The sequence below is a fragment of the Staurois parvus genome, unplaced genomic scaffold (assembly GCF_062004578.1).
Source record: "Staurois parvus isolate SC_StPar_1 unplaced genomic scaffold, SC_StPar_1.0 ptg000052l, whole genome shotgun sequence".
Taxonomy (NCBI): domain Eukaryota; kingdom Metazoa; phylum Chordata; class Amphibia; order Anura; family Ranidae; genus Staurois; species Staurois parvus.
This window is the reverse complement of record NW_028317848.1, coordinates 6,892,587-6,910,998: the sequence shown is the minus strand read 5'-3', so window position 1 is coordinate 6,910,998 and position 18,412 is coordinate 6,892,587. Positions and strand designations below refer to the sequence as shown.

Below are 18,412 nucleotides of genomic sequence, written 5' to 3'. Positions count from 1 at the left end.
CTGATCCCTGCCATGGCTGAAGAGGTTGACCTGAAAGTTCTCATGCCCCTGACCTCCTCCATACGTGGTCTCCTTCCACCTCCTCGTCCCCTCTCATATGCTTAATTTGAGGGGGGTTGTGCCCGTTCCCTCTACTACCCTGGGGGACTTGTTTACTCCTTTTGTATTTTTTCTAGGATCTGGTTTTGACCCTCAGGAGTATGGAGGGTTACTGTTTGTTGAATAGGGGGGTGGGGGAGGGGCTGGAGGGGGGGGGGATTTTCATTTTCATGCCCGATCTGTTGTGATTTTGATTATACCTGTACTGTTTTGGCTGCCTTCTTATGTTTACATTTATATTACATGACACGGTTTGCCTGTAATAGTGGTGAGGATCCTCCATCACTCCCTTTTTTACCGAGGAGCCTCATCTTGTTCCGGACCTCGCCTCGACATTGTTTGTCCTTTTTGCATTCCCCCGGTACACTTTACGATACCTCTTATATACGACGACTGCGATGATTCTTGCCTACTTAGCTCGCCTCACGTTGCGACAACTCCTATCGCCCAGGTTCTCAACCCTTTAACGATACACCCTGCACCGTCCTTCGTAGAGGATCGCTGATCGTTCTTACGTTACCAACTCTGAAGATCCCCTGCGGTACTTGCACCTCTCGACCCCGGCATCCTCGTTTCCGCTTTCCTTTCGCATAATTTTAAACAGGGGGCCTCCGGCCGGTGGTCGTTCACTTCCTGGTTTCACGCCGATCTAGTTCCCCACACAGTGAGCTCTGTGAGCTTATACTGAACCCCTTATTCGGCAATTATTACTATCTCTTCTCTAGGTTTCTTTGCTACTCTCTTTGTACTTCTTTTTTTTCTTCCTGTTCCCTTCCTCTCTCTCCCCCCCCCCCTTTTTTTTTTTTTTGGAATAGCGGGCCTGTTCCTTGAGCCGTCTATCACCTGTATTCTTCCTTCCCCCCCCTCCCCCCCCTCCTTTTTTTTTTTTCTTTTTTTTTTTCTCCCAAGCTTCGGGCTTCATTCTTGCTCGTTAGTCATGCCTTCCTCTTCCTTTATGACGGGTCCACTGTCTTTGAAGCTCCTATTACTTAATGCTAAGGGTTTGAACATACCTGAAAAGCGCTCAATGCTACTTTCCTATTTACACAAACAGAAAGTGGACGTGGTGTTCCTGCAAGAGACGCACTTTCGCCAAGACTCCGTCCCCAAGCTTCATAATTTCCGCTTTCCCACGGTCCTTCATGCCACTAACCCATTGGCTAAATCAAAGGGAGTTTCCATCCTGTTTGCTAGACACCTCCCCTTCCGTGTCACTGATTCCCTTGCAGACCCTGAAGGGAGATATCTGTTTATAAAGGGGACCTTCGCCAACAGACCTATCACACTTGCCAATGTCTATGCTCCTAACTCTAGGCAGGTTTCGTTTATGCGTTCCCTCACCTCCTCCCTGGCCGCCTTTCAGTCAGGGATGCTGATACTGGGGGGTGATGTGAATGTCTACACTTTTTTTTCTCCGCCGCACAATAAATACTCTAGGATAGACCACTTCTTTCTGTCGCAATCGGATCTCCCTTTCCTCCACGCCGCCACCATAGAGCCAATGATCTTCTCCGATCACCATCCCATCACCATGATATTGCAGTTCCCCATTGCACATCCGCGCTCTAAATTTTGGCGTTTAGATGCTTCCCTGCTCGCGGATATTGTTACCGAACAAGAGATCCGCTCTTCCCTAACTGAATATTTTTCTTTGAATAACTCTGCGGATATTTCACCTCTCACGCAGTGGGAAGCCCACAAATGCGTGATTCGGGGTATTCTTATAGCTAAAGCGACGAATCGTAAAAGGCTCAAACAAGAGCGTATGAAACTCCTTACTGACAGGATCCATTCACTGGAGCGAGCTCATAAGCGGACCCTGGCCGCTTCCACTCTCTTGGAACTGACGAACGCTCGCACACAACTTCTCTCGGAACTGGGTAAGGTAGTCAGGAAAAGATATATTCTTTCACAGAAGCTCTACTATGAATTCGCAAATAAGAGCGGACGGTTTTTAGCTAGAGCTCTGCGTGAACAACGATCGTCCATGACGGTTCATAAAATTAGGGGCCCCGACGGCATTGAGGCCACATCTAACCCTGACATTGCTGCTCACTTTGAAAATTTTTATAAATCTTTATACAATCTTCCTCCGGAGCGCCCCCCTATACACACAGATAAATCCAGAGCCTCCTTGATTTCCGATTTCCTCCATCTCCATGGTCCGACCGCCCTCTCCGAGGACCTGGTTCTCGCTCTTGAAAAAGACATCTCCCTAAATGAGCTGCAGTGCGCGGTGAAACAGATGAAGTCGGGTAAGAGTCCGGGCCCTGATGGTTTTACGGCAGCTTACTACAAATCTTTTCTAGATATTTTGGGAGCTCCATTTCTTTCTGCCTTTTAATACGCTTTCCCACCCTTCACAACTGCATAACCGTCTCCTGGAGGCTCACATTACGGTTATCCCCAAAAGTGGGAAAGATACCACCCAGGTGTCCAACTATAGACCCATTTCCTTGCTGAACGTGGATATTAAGCTATTCGCTAAGATCATTGCTAATCGCTTTCTCCCCTTGCTCCCCTCTCTGGTCCACGTTGATCAAGTTGGATTCATCCCGGGCAGAGAAGCAAGGGACAACACGATTAAGGCTCTTAATCTCAACCATTGGATCCATGGCTCTAGATATCCTGGTTTTTACCTCTCCTTGGATGCAGAGAAGGCCTTTGATAGGATTGCATGGGATTATCTAAAGGCGTCTCTAGTGGCCTTGGGATTGGGTGAGAAGATGCTTAACTTTATCATGGCCCTATACTCTGACCCATCTGCCCAAGTGCGAGTTAACGGCCATCTGTCAAACCCCTTTCATTTGAGAAATGGCACCCGCCAGGGATGTCCCCTATCCCCCATCTTGTTCGTTTTGTCCCTCGAACCGCTGCTACGGAAAATCCATCTTAACCCTGATATTAAGGGGGTCATGATAGCAGACAAAGAGTTCAAGTTAGCAGCCTACGCGGATGACATTCTCCTGTTTCTTACAGACCCTCGTACTACCTTACCCAATCTACTGAAAGACCTCGCCTTTTTTAGATTCCTGTCAAATTTCAAAATTAACTTCTCCAAGTCCTCTGCCCTTAATATGACCCTGCCAGCCGCACTAGTCTCTTTTTGTGAGTCCCAATTCCCATTTCATTGGGAAAGGGATTCCTTTACTTATCTCGGTGTCCAGCTTACCCGTCACATTGGTGACCTTTATGCAAAAAATTTCCTTCCAGCGCTTCGCTCTATGCAGGAAGATCTCAGTAAGTGGCATCGTCCTTGCTTCTCATGGTCCGGTCGGGCAGCGATCATCAAAATGAACATACTTCCCCGCCTCTTATATCTCTTCCAGACATTACCAATTCAGTTACCGATGACCTTCTTCATATCTTGCAAAAGAATGTGCTCGTTGTTCCTATGGAACCATAAACGTCCGCGCATTGCCTACTCCCAATTGATCCTCCCTAAACTTGCGGGTGGTATTGGGTTCCCTGACCTTCAACGCTACTATTGGGCATGTCACCTCGCACGGATAGTCGATTGGCACGTTCACACGTCCTCCAAGGATTGGATATATGTTGAAAGTGCTTCCTCCTCCCTACCCCTGGCCTCAATCCCTTGGCTTTTACCGAAACATACGCCACTGGCCCTTCTTACTCACCCACTGATAGGGCCCACCTTAAAAATTTTTCGTTTGGCGTGTAAATCCGCGTCTATCTCTGAAACACCCAACCCCTTAACCTCTATCCGCCTTAACCCTGATTTCCCTCCCGGGATGCACCAAGATTTTTTAACTAAACACTGGCCATATAAACAGGTCTTGGCGAAACACTTCATCCACAATGGCAAGTTGAAAACACTTCAAGAATTACTTACGAGACTGGATATCCGCGAATTCCCCTTTTGGGCATACCTCCAAATTAGACACTACCTGCTATCACATAAACCCACTCAGAACTGGTCCCGCCCTCTTACCCTGTTCGAGTCTATTTGCGCTAAAGCAGAACCATGTAAACAGTTGATTTCGGAGATCTACCCCCTCTTACTGGAAAACAGGACATACAACTCTCTTCCCTCTTGTCGGGCCTGGAATAGAGATTTAGACACTAACCTATCAGACTCCGACTGGGATTTAATTTTTCAGTACTCTCATAAATGCTCCCTTAATGTCTCGACCCAGGAAAACAGCTACAAAATAGCCTCTAGATGGTATCACACCCCTTTGAGGATTCATCGTTTCAATCCTTCCTTTCCCAACAGCTGTTGGAGATGCGGAACTTCTGTTGGTTCATTTCTTCACATCTGGTGGTCCTGCCCGGCTCTTCAACCGTTTTGGCGAGAGGTTCATCGGCTTGTGGTGTCCGTAACTACCTTGCCCTTAGTTCTTTCCCCAGCTCAATTTCTCCTTCACCACTCTCCCCTTCCCAGGGGACAATACTTCAAATCCCTGGCCATGCATATGGTCAATGCGGCTAGACTTTGTATTCCTGTTCTGTGGGGCTCCACCCCATCCTCCCTCTATACGTGATTGGCTCACCCGAGTGGGAAAAATAGCGGATATGGAGGAGTTGATTGCAACTGCACACGATACCCCCACGACATTTTCTCACGTATGGGCCTGTTGGACACATTTTCTGACTACTCCTGTATACCAATCTCTTATGGACCAGTCGGTCTGAATTCAATTGATCCCCCTGAGGGCGCTACTCTCTCTTGTTTGACTCTGTGGGGGCAGATTATCCCCGTTTGTCCTCCTCCCCCAACCGACCGATTCTGATGACAGGCTGGAATATTGTAGGTTTGGCGACTGTATCACCGTATGGATAACAATCACTCTGTTATTCCCTTTTTCATTTGCCCACCCCCTGTGCTGCTCCTTCCCCCCCCCCCCGTTTTGTTTTTATTTTGTTTTGTTTTGTTCTTCTCTCTCTTACTCTCCCCCCCCCCCCTTTCTTTTTTTGTTTTTCTCCGCTCTATGGCTTCTTTTCTTCATTTCTGACTAACCTCTGCATGCATTGGTCAACTACCCAAAGGACAATTAGCTATGATGACAGAATCACTTCCCCTTTCATACTAGCAGTATACTTGATCACACATTCTCACACCCGCGCTCAGACGCCTCCACCACTTTCAACTTATAGCACTGACTCTGGCTTAGACGTCGTTTGCGTTCTTCTCCCCGCTGCAGATCCACACTTTGTGACGTTATCAGAGGAGGTCTGGGGCCTCCTGGCCTAACGCATTTCATTACAAGCGTCCTAATGTATTTCAGGCACTACCGTGTCGTGGTTTAGTTACCCCACACTGCTTTGTTTTTGTTTTTGAAATTGTACTTGTTTTCATGCACTCTTGACTGGATGTGTGTGTTGCTAATTGTCTTTCTCACATTTCATGTTTATCTTAGCTTATTATGTCAATCTGTATTTCACAATAAACATTATTTTTTTGGAAAAAAAAAAAAAAAAAAACAAAGTGAACCAATAAAAGTTTGGGGTCGCTTTCATATATAAGATATTTGTATTACAAATAAACATTTAAGATGTGGTCTGTCCATGACCCAGAACACACAAAAAAAAAAAAAAAAAAAAGGCCTGAATTATGTTACAGGTTTAATATTTCTGGATATTATGTCTTCCCTGACCTCTGGTATTGGGCTGACATCCAGTACCTGCACATTATATTCATGGGCTTCTTCAATGGGGCAAAGGTGAATCCTTCATTTTTTGAAAACCTTTTTAGAACAGCTTCTAAGCCAAAGGGACTAGTGTCCTCCTTCTATATCCAATGCACTCAGACAAAGGATCGCAGTAACTTTACTCTATATGACCTCTTGGTAAGCTGACAAAGAAGCCCCTATTTTTTCCTCAGGAGTGGAATAGAATATGGGAGGAAGCAGAAAAAAAAACTTTTTTTAAAAAAAAATGATATTTAAACTTCTCTTGTTTGTTCCCTTTTAGTCTTTTGAATATACAGGTGAAAGGTTTTTTTTTTTTTTTTTTTTTTTTTTTTTTTTTTTTTATCACTTATCAGACAGATATAGAAAAACAAAGAACCTGTTGATATCTGTAAGAAATATCAGGCACTGATAACTTCCTGTTCTCTCTGCTTGTTCTACATGCTTATTAGTTAGCATTGTGACTTGCAACCCTCCCCTTGTTATGGAGAAGAAAACAAGAGGAGGAGGTGTTCTGTAGTCCTGCCCAAGTGTTGCAACACTGGGGTATAAAGATCACTGTGTGTACAGTGCCTTGAAAAAGTATTCATACCCCTTTTGAAATTTTCCATATTTTGTCATATTACAACCAAAAACGTAAATGTATTATATTGGGATTTTATGTGATAGACCAGCACAAAGTGGCACATAATTGTGAAGTGGAAGGAAAATGATAAATGGTTTTCAACATTTTTTACAAACAAATATCTGAAAAGTGTGGCTTGCATTTGTATTCCGGCCCCTTTACTCTGATTTTCCTAACTAAAATCTAGTGAAACCAATTGCCTTCAGAAGTCACCTAATTAGTAAATAGAGTCCACCTGTGTGTAATTTAATCTCAGTATAAATACAGCTGTTCTGTGAAGCCCTCAGAGGTTTGTTAGAGAACATTAGTGAACAAACCACATCATGAAGGCCAAGGAACACACTTGACAGATCAGGGATAAAGTTGTGGAGTAGTTTAAGGGCCAGTTCACAGATGCAGAAAAAAAAAGTAGAACAGACTGCATTTTTCCTGCACAGAACCGTACTGGAACGCAGTAAAACACATAAACGCACTCGAATGCACATGCCCCTATTTAAATTGAAGAAAAAGGGGAAAAATTACTGGAACACATCAAAAACGCACTAGAACGTGTGAAAAACAAATGCAGAAATGCATGCAGAACGCATCTGGACTGCATTTCCATAGTGTGAACCAACCCTAAAGCAGGGTTAGGTTATAAAAAGAGTATCCCAAGCTTTGAACATTTCATGGAGCACTGTTCAATCCATCATTCGAAAATGGAAAGAGTATGGCCTAACTGCAAACCTACCAAGACATGGCCATCCACCTAAACTGACAGGCCAGACAAGGAGAGCATTAATCAGAGAAGCAGCCAAGAGGCCCATGGTAACTCTGGAGGAGCTGCAGAGATCCACAGCTCAGGTGGGAGAATCTGTCCACAGGACAACTATTAGTTGTGCACTCCATAAATTGGCCTTTATGGAGGGGTGGCAAGAAGCAAGGTCATTGTTGAAAGAAGGCCATAAGAAGTCCTGCTGCAGTTTGCGAGAAGCCATGTGGGGGACACAGCAAACGTGAAAGAAGGTGCTCTGGTCAGATGAGACCAAAATGGAACATTTTGGCCTAAAAGCAAAACACTATGTGTGGCGGAAAACTAACACAGCACATCACCCTGAACACACCATCCCCACCGTGAAACATGGCGGTAGCAGCATCATGTTTTGGGTATGTTTTTCTTTAGCAGGCACAGGGAAGCTGGTCAGAGTTGATGGGAAGATGGGTGGAGCCAAATACAGGGTAATCTTAGAAGAAAACCTGTTCGAGTCTGCAAAAGGCTGCAGACTGGGGCAGAGGTTTTATCGCAGCACACTGAACAGGATCACATGTCACGGTATAGCAGCTCAGTGCAGTACAGTGTCACTTTGTGCACTTCAATTAAGCATGCTCAAAAAAAAAAAAATAACAAAGGGACTGAATCATGCACTACCATGCCCCCTAGCACCAGCTCCCTCCTTTCGGAACAGACAGCTGTTGAACAGTTTAGTGTGGACGGGCCCTATATCCATATTGTCTCCTAATTACTTTTTATAAATTTTCACTCTAGTCAATCTTTTGGTAGTAATTGGAGGCCACAAAAGTAATACCTTTCAATTGAATAACTTCAAATTGTTGAATAGGGGCATCTCGCAACTGCCTGCTGATAAAACACCTCCTCGCCACCTGTCAAATGCTCTTTGAAGAGCAATTAAAACGTTGATTGCTCTTCAGAGGGAAACACTAGTGTAAACTAAGCCTAAAACCCCTGCTCTCCTCCGCATATATAGGATCAGTAAATCAATATATATTTTGCATGGTATAAGTTCTATACCCAGCACTCCCAGCAAACAAATGAAAAAATCCTAGCAAGCCATGAAAAAGCTGCCAAGCTAGGTATAAACCTCGTTTTTCATGGCTCTTCCAGTCAGGAGGAGAAAAAAACAGGTTATTAAACCAAATATAGTGTAATTATACTTTAAATCATGTCTAGACCCAAGACAAAATGTAATATATTGCAGCTTATCAGTACGTTTTATTTCCACATGGTGATCCTGCCAGTAACCTGCTTCCTGTCCTAGGGAGACGGCACTCGCTCACTGTACTGTATCTATGGAGGAATAGCATTGTCACACTAGTGCAGGGAGTGTTAGATCACCCGAGGATAGAAAATGTCGGGACTACAAAACACAACCCACTCTTCCCTTCTCTACAACAGAGGGGATGTGTTCTGTTTAGAGTTTTTGGGAACAATGCTAACTGATGAGTGCCTTAAAGGAAGAGCTCACAAGATTTCTGACAGAATGAACAGATATTCTTTTGCGCTTGCTGAGCAGACACAATAAAATGCTTCTAATGCTAGATTTAAAGGATAAGTTCACTTTTTGGAACATGTTAGATGTTACACCCATATTCAGGGTGTAACATGTTACGAAAGGACCGCTCCCCCCGATCCCCCGTTGATCTCCCACCGCTAGCTGGCACAATTTTATAAAGATGTGGCCTGCCCAGCCATGTCACTCATTCACAGTATTCTGTGAATTGGAAAACTACAAGTTCCGACATCCTTTGCAGCTGTTGGCTTGTAGTTCTCAATTAACTACCATGGTGCTGTTGAGCGCTGTGATAGTTCATTGATTCTTCTTGTCAGTGTGTATGCGCTTGCCTGTACAATGTACGATCACACAGATACACTGACAGATCTGCAGGAGTCTTGCATGGCACCCGCGATCTGCTGAACACTGTGTATTGCTTTCTAGGCTTCCAAAACTACAAATCGTAAATGCATTTTTTTTTTCCAGCAAAAAAATTTGCATTTATTATTTTTTGTTGAAAGGTGATCTTGTCCTTTTTAATAGACCAAAAGGCGGCAAGCAAGAGTAGTTCATTGTTAGGGTTTACCTACCCTTTAAACTGTATATCCTCACACAAGTCAACTCCTTTCTCAAGAAAATGATTTATTGCTCTCCAAAATTTATCTTGATTAGTCAGGGTGTTTTCGTTCTCTACCACCGCAATTTCAATCTTATTGTGGCCTCCTTTTCTGTTTTGTGGCTTCAGTATACATTTATGGTCACTTGGTGGTGCTGTAATTTCTTTGTTATTACATCCGCACAGATACAAAGCTATTAAACCATTTATGTTTTTATTTTACTATTTTTTTTCCATTAGCTAGATGGAAAGCTGAGGTAGTAGTGATGTGCTTTTTAAATATAATACACACAGATTAAACACATTTTTTTCATTACACAGAAAAGTCCATTTTTGACTAATAGAAAATGACTTTTTTTTATATTTACAAATAAAAGCAGCTTTCCTTTGGTCTATATGGTAGCAGGACTAGACCTCACTCTTGTGGTTGTTAATTGCCTTTCTATAGCTCAGGGCTGCAACTAAATTGGCTTCTTATCATGTGTTCTGCACTAATGCATTTACTTGCTGATTCCTCTGTGGCTTGAGTGGTGACCTGTCAGAAGTGGGCAAGATAAAATATGACAAAAGAAGTAGATAAAATCTGGCCATGGTTTCTGAGGAAAGTGAAATTCCTGAACTGTTGATTTTAAATGCATCCGTTTTCAGAAAAGTATACTGTGTTTTGTCTGTTTTCTGTTAGGAAAAGAATCTAGATGATAGAGCATATCGAAACATTAAAGAGCTGGAAACATACGCAGAGAACACACAGAGCTCCTTGCTGTACCTGACCTTGGAAACACTCGGTAGGTACTAAAAATATATTGTATTTAAACTGGAACTTTAGTTAGAAAATTAAGTTCTCATTGATTACTTCAGGTTGGCTCCTTTTGCGGGTATAGCTATGTAAAACATTAAAAATAGGTGCCTATAATGTTTAAAATACAGTAGTACCCGGTCTCACCCTGCTCTGCACATGCATGCTTAGTTGCTCTATTTTTTTGTCACTGCTGAAAATATAGAGGCCAATCTGCTGATAGCCTAAAGGTTTACTGCTGCTCATGGGCTCTGGGCTTCAGCAAAATGGCAGCCTCCAGCAAGAAGAAATGGGAACAATGCTGGAGGCAATTTACAGCACACTTTAACTTTGGTAGCATAATTATTAATGTAATAGAGGAAAAACAATGTACGCTACCACAAAATTAAAATATGTAAATTATATATTTTATACATAATATTATATTATTATATACATAAGCTGCTGCAATAACACTTCAAAGTAAATACTAAATAATAACAATAGTGTTGCACTAACTGTTATCATTAATATATATAAAAATATTGTACAAGGATGACCATAATAATCGATGTAATCAATACATAACAAATCTAAGCAGCCTTCCTATTCCTAGGTGGAGGGGCACTTATTTCTTATTGTGGTGGAGCACTGTCAGTTGAAGTGGTGGAGCACCATTTACTGAAGCGCATTATTTATAATTTTTAGGACTGTTTAAACACTTAAGGACTTTATTTTCACTTCAACATTTATTTGTTATGTATTGATTACATCGATTATTATTGTCATCCTTATACAATATATATATATATATATATATATGTATGTGTGTGTGTATATGTGTGTGTGTATGTGTGTGTATATATATATATATATATATATATATATATATATATATATGTATATATTAATGATATAGAGCATTTTATAATTATTATGGAATGTATGTTCCTTGCTAAAGAACATTATTTTTATCAAGTTGTTATGGGTAAAGTTCTGCTTTAAAACTTCCTTCTTTCCTCCATTGTTTACAGTGCCTTGAAAAAGTATTCATACCCCTTGAAATTTTCCACATTTTGTCATGGTACAACCAAAAACGTAATTGTATTTTATTGGGATTTTATGTGATAGACCAACACAAAGTGGCACATAATTGTGAAACGGAAGGAAAATGATAAATGGTTTTCAAAAATTTTACAAATAAATATCTGAAAAGTGTGGCGTGCATTTGTATTCATCCCTCGTGAGTTAATACTTTGTAGAACCACCTTTGCTGCAATTACAGCTACAAGTCTTTTTGGGTATGTGTCTACCAGCTTTGCACATCTAGAAAGGGACATTTTTCCCTATTCTTTGCAAAATAGCTCTAGCGCTGTCAGATTGGATGGAGAGTGTCTGTGAACAGCAATTTTGAAGTCTTGCCACAGATTCTCACTTGGATTTAGGTCTGGGCTTTGACTGAGCCATTCTAACACATGAATATTCTTTGATCTAAACCATTCCATTTGTGAAAGAATGGGTCGCTCTCAGGAGCTCAGGGAATTTAAGCGTGGTACCATGATAGGTTGCCACCTGTGCAATATGTCCATCCATTACATTTCCTTCCTACTAAATATTCCACGGTCAATTGTTAGTAGTATCATAACAAAGTGGAAGCAACTGGGAACAACAACTCAGCCATGATGTGGTAGGCCACGTAAAATGACCGACTGGAATCAGCACATGCTATAGAGCACAGTGTGCAGAAGTCGTCAACTGTCTGCAGAGTCAATAGCTAAAGACCTTCAAACTTCATGTGGCCTTCAGATTAACACAACAACAGTGCATAGAGAGCTTCATGGAATGGGTTTCTATGGCCAAGAAGCTGCATCCAAGCCTTACATCACCAAGTGCAATGCAAAGCGTCAGATGCACTGGCGTGAAGCACGCCACCACTGGACTCTAGAGCAAGGGAGACGTATTCTCTGGAGTGAGGACTCAACACTTCTCTGTGTGGCAATCCGTTGGACATGTTTGGTGTTAGCGGTTACCAGTAGAACAGTACTTGCCTGACTGCATTGTGCCAAGTGTAAAGTTTGGTGGAGGGAGGATTATGGTGTGGGGTTGTTTTTTGGAGGTTGGGCTTGGCCCCTTAGTTCCAATGAAGGGAACTCTTAAGGTGTCAGCATAACAAGACATTTTGGACAATTTCATGCTCCCAACTTTGTGGGAAGAGTTTGGGGATGGCCCCCTCCTGTTCCAACATGACTGCGCACCAGTGCACAAAGCAAGGTCCATAAAGACATGGATGAATGAGTTTGGGGTGGAGGAACTTGACTGGCCTGCACAGAGTCCTGACCTCAACCCGATAGAACACCTTTTGGGATGAAATAGAACGGAGACTGTGAGCCAGGCCTTCTCATTCGACATCAGTGCCTGACCTCACAAATGCGCTTCTGGAAGAATGGTCAGACATTCCCATAGACACACTCCTAAACCTTGTGGACAGCCTTCCCAGAAGAGTTGAAGTTGCTATAGCTGTAATATTGAACCTACGAACTAAGACTAGGATACCATTAAATTTCATGTGCGTATAAAGGCAGGCGTCCCAATACTTTTGGCAATATAGTATATATGTGTGTGTGTGTGTGTATGTATATGTGTGTGTATATATATATATATATAGACCACTTGTGGAGAGCTTCAGAAAGACCTGAAATTAGTAGGTAAAATTGTTTCAAAGAAAACCGTAATGTACTCAACCACCATGGCCTGTATGCACGCTCACTTAATTTCTGAACTTATTTTTTTTAAATTTTTTTTGTATGTATCGATTGCATGGGTTGTTACCGACATATGATGAAAATTTATAAATATATTTAGTGAAAAAAGGTGACATGTTCAATGCTTATTTTACCCTCTGTATATGCACACACATATACATTATATGTTCCCAATGGTAGCCACGGCACTCTGAGGTAAATGCCCAGGTGCTCACCCACAAAGAAATTCGTACAAATCCAAAACTGGTAAAAATGCTGCTATTTTAATTTGAATATCTAACCTTCTATATCTCTGTGAGAGACTGTCTATCACACCTGTAGATTTCAAACTGAATTTGTGCTGTATAAATGCCTAGACAAGCCAGGGACCACTTGAGAATGAATCCTCTTGGAATCTCCTGCACAATGCAGACAAGAGATTTGACCCAGAAATAAGTATTCATAGCACTTAAGTGGCTTTGAATGACTGCCATAAACAATGTATTGTATTGATGTTTGGTGTGGTATTTACATCACAGCTTGAACATTCTTTTTTAATTGTTTGTTTTTTTTGAAGGGCAAGCATTACATTGTTCACTAAGTATCTTATTTGCAAATCATATCTTTAGAAGAAAAAACTATAGACAGCGTAAAGTCTCATATCTAAATAAAATAACTAACATATGCAGTACATCTCTGCAGTACATGCACATTTTCCCTTTTAAAAATGCTACAAGTACAGAAAAATTATTTTCTGCCAGAAATGCACTCAGCTCCTAACTTTCTGTATGAGCAGACAGCACAGTGCCACTTCTGCACTGAAATACCAAGCAGTGCTATTTATTTTTTTAAATTTTATTTATTTCAGGTACTTGTATAGTGCTGTCAGTTTACGCAGCGCTTTACATATATATTGTACATTCACATCAGTCCCTAACCCTCAAGGGGTGTACAATCTAAGGTCCCTAACTCACATTCATTCATACATACACATACTAGGGCCAATTTAGACACGGGCTAATTCACCTACCAGCATGTCTTTGGAGTGTCGGAGGAAACCCACGCATGCACAGGGAGAACATGCAAACTCCAGGCAGGAGGTGCCGTGGCTGGGATTTGAACCAACGACCCTAGTACTGCCAGGCGGAAGTGCTAACCATTTAGCCACTGTGCTGCCCAGCTTAATTATATGAACTACAAAACACCTCCCCTTCTTTTATGGAGATGACGAAAAGGTAAGGTGTTCTGTATTTTCATAAAAAGGGAACCAGACAAGATTGAAAACAAGTTTGGGATTTCAGTATAGCAGAGGCACTGTGTTGCTAGTTCAAGTAAGTTTTAACAGTAAAAGCAGCTGAGAAGCTGTTTTTCCCTGATTCCTGTTAGACAGTTGTGGAGGATTGGGAGGAATAAAGCAGGATGTTTACATTATTTCCCTAAGCTCCTGCAGATGGAGCAGTGTGTTCTCGAGTTGAAGGGCCATTGGCTGCGCTAGGCATAGCTTTATCACTGATAGGGCTATAAAATGTACCAGCATTCAAGCAGCTGCAGCAGCAACACTTCGGTGATTTCAATGCAGATGGGAGAGTGCTGTCACGCTATCAAAATAGCTATCTGATGGATCTACTGGCAAGATCAACAGCTATTTACAAAATGAGACACAATCAAAAAAGCCCTTAAACAAGAGTTTGACCTTGGCTGTAATTTAATCAAACTAGCCTGTGTTGTTACCAGAAATCAATCAACTGGTTTACACTGCCATTAGCCATTGCAGTGATGATGGTCATTCATTAAACTATCCTCTTGTTCAAAAGTCCACGTCTTATCTCCGGATAAAAAAGACTGAACCTGTAGTCACGCGCACATGCTCAGTTTTGTGTGTATTGCTACAGAGGTTTTGTTTTTTTCTTGGGAGAGTGCATGTGATCAGCACAGGGCCAATCAGCACTGTCCAGACAGGGGGTCAGGGGTTTTGCATTCTCCTAGAGCAGAAAGAAAACTCCTCCTACAAGCTTTAACCAGTGCTCTGCTGAAGTCACAAGACTGTTCTAACTGCTGATGAGAAAAGGTATTTAGCAGTTTATATTTACCAAAATAATTGCACTTCCATGCTCTGTGTACTGTGGGAGACCAGATATAGTGAATACAGGGTCTGGGGTTTAGTAACACTTTAAAGAAATTGAATTGCTGCTGCTGCAACCAAAAGTGCAGTAATGTATTTCCTTTTCTGATATGAACTCAATAATTTAAAGGGGTGTCCACATAATTTTGTACATACAGTAGGTGTTACATAGTTAGTCTAAAAAAAAAGAAAAAAAAAGTTATAATTCTACACCCACAGGTGATCCAGAGGAAGGCAAAAAAATCCCAACAAAGCATGATCCCAATTTGCTCCTGCAGGGAAAACAAATTCCTTCCTGATCCCCCGAGAAGTGGTCAGATATTCCCTGGATCAACTTTACCTATAAATGTTAGTATCCAGTTATATTCTGTGTATCTAAGAAAGAATCCAGGACTTTTTTAAAGCAATCCACTGAGCTGGCCAGAACCAAATCTTGAGGGAGTCTATTCCACATTTTTACAGCAATCACTATGAAGAAACCTTTCCATGTTCTGGAGATTACATTTCTTTTTCCTCCAGACCTAAAGAGTGTTTCAGCTTCTCATTACGGATCGATGATTTTACCTGACTGATATCTTTGGTTGACGGGGTATCCTCCATCTATGTCTGAATCAGATGCTCGTGTTTTTTCATTGGCCTTATATGAAGTCAACAGGAAGAAAGGTCAGCCGCACACCGGAGCATTGATGAATATCGTGTATATTTATTGATCCACAGGACACCCAAAACACCAGGACATGAATACAGGACCTGTTAACACGTTTCACATGATCTCGCGCTTAATCATATTGGTTATGATTAAGTACGAGATTGTGTGAGATTTTTGTCAAATTTGTATCAAGCATGGTATGCCTTTTTTTAAAAGTAATCTGTCTATATGTTATGTTCCACCATTCTGTTGGCTCCTTTTTTATTAATAAAGTGGTTATTGTTATACCAGTTTTTTTTTCTTTTTTACTTATTTTCTTTTAAAACCCCATTAGCTTTTTTAGTTGGGGTTTTCATTTGCAGTGCCCCCTTGTCCTCTGTGATGACCTCAGGGTGAATAACTCTACACCGAGTCTACTATATGAACCGCTGATGTATTTATACATGTTGATCATATCCCTCCTCAATCGCCTCTTCTCAAGAGAGAATTAATTCAGCTCCTCTAATCTTTCCTCATAGCTGATCTCCTCCATGCCTCGTATCAGTTTGGTTGCCCTTCTCTGTACTTTCTCCAGTTCCCTAATGTTCTTTTTGTGAATTGGTGCCCAAAACTGAACTGTATATTCCAGATGAGGTGTTACTAATAATTTGTACCGGGGTAATATGATATCTCTCTCTCTGGAGTCTATACCTCTTTTAATACAAGAGAGGATTTTGCTCGCTTTAGAAACTGCAGCTTGGCATTGCATGCCATTATTAAGCTTGTGATCTACCAGAACTCCCAGATCCTTCTCCACCATTGATTCCCCCAGCTGTACCCCACCCTTCCCCCCCCCCAGCATGTATGATGCATGCATATTCTTAGCCCCCAAGTGCATAACCTTACATTTATCAACATTAAACCTCATTTGCCACATAGTTGCCCAATTACACAGTGCATTGAGGTCGGCTTGTAAGTTGGAGACATCCTGTAAGGACATTATTCCACTGCACAGCTTGGTGTCACCTGCAAAGACTGAAATAGGATTTATAATCCCAGACTCTATATCGTTTATAAATATATTAAGTTAGGGTCCCAACACTGAACCTTGTCAGATGTCTACTAGCTTTTGTCCATCATGTATCTTAGTGTTCATTACAACATAAACTACATTTAAACATCAATACATCAAATAATGGATGTATATTCCTCCCCTCTTCTGCAGATATTAAAGATGTTCACGCGGACCATGCTGCCAGTCACGTTGGCAAAGCACAGGGTATTGTCACATGTTTGAGAGCCGTTCCTTTTCACAGCAGCCGGCGGCAGGTATTCCTGCCTGTTGACATCTGCATTCTGGTGAGTACGTACAGTACATTCATTCAGTAAAGTTGTGTGTTCCATGTAAAGGCTAAGTACCTTGTCATGGACACCTTCAAGTGCTGGTAGAAATGGAATTATTTAACCACAATGTGCATTTTTTTCATTCTGTTCAGTTTTTTTTCTTTATAGTTTTATTTTTTAACGACTGTTTTTATAATGGAACCATGCGTTAGGCGGCTTTCTCAATAATTTTGTCCTTTTTCCAAGAGTGGTTGTCATGGGAACATCCTGGGATTTCATTAAAATGGAGGAAAAAAAGAAAAAGCTTACATGCCATAATAATTTGTGTATGGTTTTAAGAATGACAAGTCCTTTCAATTTGTCACTTTCTGTCTGGACTTCATAATCCTCCACTAGGTCAGAAGGGGAGACTAATCTTTTAACTCTACTTTGCCCATGGCTGAGTAGACCAATGTTACCTGCATTGCTGTTGGAGCTTCTGATTGGATTTTTAATTTATTAACTTGAGACTCGAGGGGTTACAGTTTTGCTTGGTGCATCTGAGAAATTTTCTCATCAACAGTCAACTGCCGTCCCGTATTCTTGAGTAACTACATCTTCAGGTTGAATGTAGAGAGCTTGGAAAAGTGTGTTAATCGCTTGGAATTAACTAGTTGTCTGCAGTAATTTGCCATAATATGTGATCTGATCCTTTGTTAGTTAGGGACCTTTAGATTGTAAGCTCCTTGAGGGGGGGGGGACTGATGTGGATGTACAATATATTTGTAAAGCACTGTATAAATTTATGGCGCTATGTAAGTACCTATAATAAATAAATATTACCCAAGTCACAGCAGTAGACAAACACAATGTACTTAAGCTGATAACACACAAACAATTCTAAATTCTTGAACACATCCATTAAAAATTCACAGTGCTGAAGGAGAAAAGTAAGTGAACCTTTGGAGTAAATAGCTGGTCAAACCTCCTTTGGTAGCAGAGGCTTCAAGCATGCACTTTCAGTAGCTCTGGATCTGACCTGCTCAACGATCAGGAGGAATTTTTGACCATTCCTCTTTATAAAACGGTTTCAGCTCAGACACAATTGTAGGATGACTGGGGTAAACTGCTCTGTTGAGGTCATTCCACAGAATCTCTATGAGGTTAAGGTGTGGGCTCTGACTGGGCTACTCCAAAAGGTGCATTTTCTTTTTCTAAAGCCAGTCTGGTGGATTTCCTTCAATGCTAAGGGCCATTGTCCTGCTGCATTAATTACTGCAAAAAAACAGTTAATTCCAATGGATTTACCTACTTTTTCTTGCTATTGTATTTATTCAAATTTCTTTATATAGTTTTTTTGGTTCAGCTATTAGAATTACCTTAGGTCTGTCTTTTCAGTGGTTTGGCACACACTGCATGAAAGCTGGTCAGCGGACTCACCACAAAGTAACCTTTTCTGAAAGCTGATAGACTACATATCTCATGATACCTTGCTGCCTGCAAACAGTGATTCCTGTAATGACATCACATCTTAATACTCCTCCTCTCAGTGTCTGTAGTTC

At 41.4% G+C, this 18,412-nt stretch overlaps 1 protein-coding gene across 4 annotated transcripts in view; it reads left to right on the top strand.

The window, feature by feature from the left end:
* The window catches only part of NDUFAF6 (NADH:ubiquinone oxidoreductase complex assembly factor 6), an 87,628-nt gene that overhangs the window by 23,570 nt on the left and 45,646 nt on the right, over window positions 1-18,412 (top strand). For all 4 annotated transcript variants that reach the window (XR_016310612.1, XM_089666720.1, XM_089666714.1 and 1 more), the window contains 2 exons: window positions 9,944-10,046; window positions 16,753-16,886. Coding sequence is in view for 3 of the 4 variants with exons in the window: in XM_089666720.1 (XP_089522846.1) it covers window positions 9,944-10,046; window positions 16,753-16,886 (237 nt within the window). In the remaining variant the exon portion in view is untranslated. The remainder of the gene's footprint in view (window positions 1-9,943; window positions 10,047-16,752; window positions 16,887-18,412) is intronic.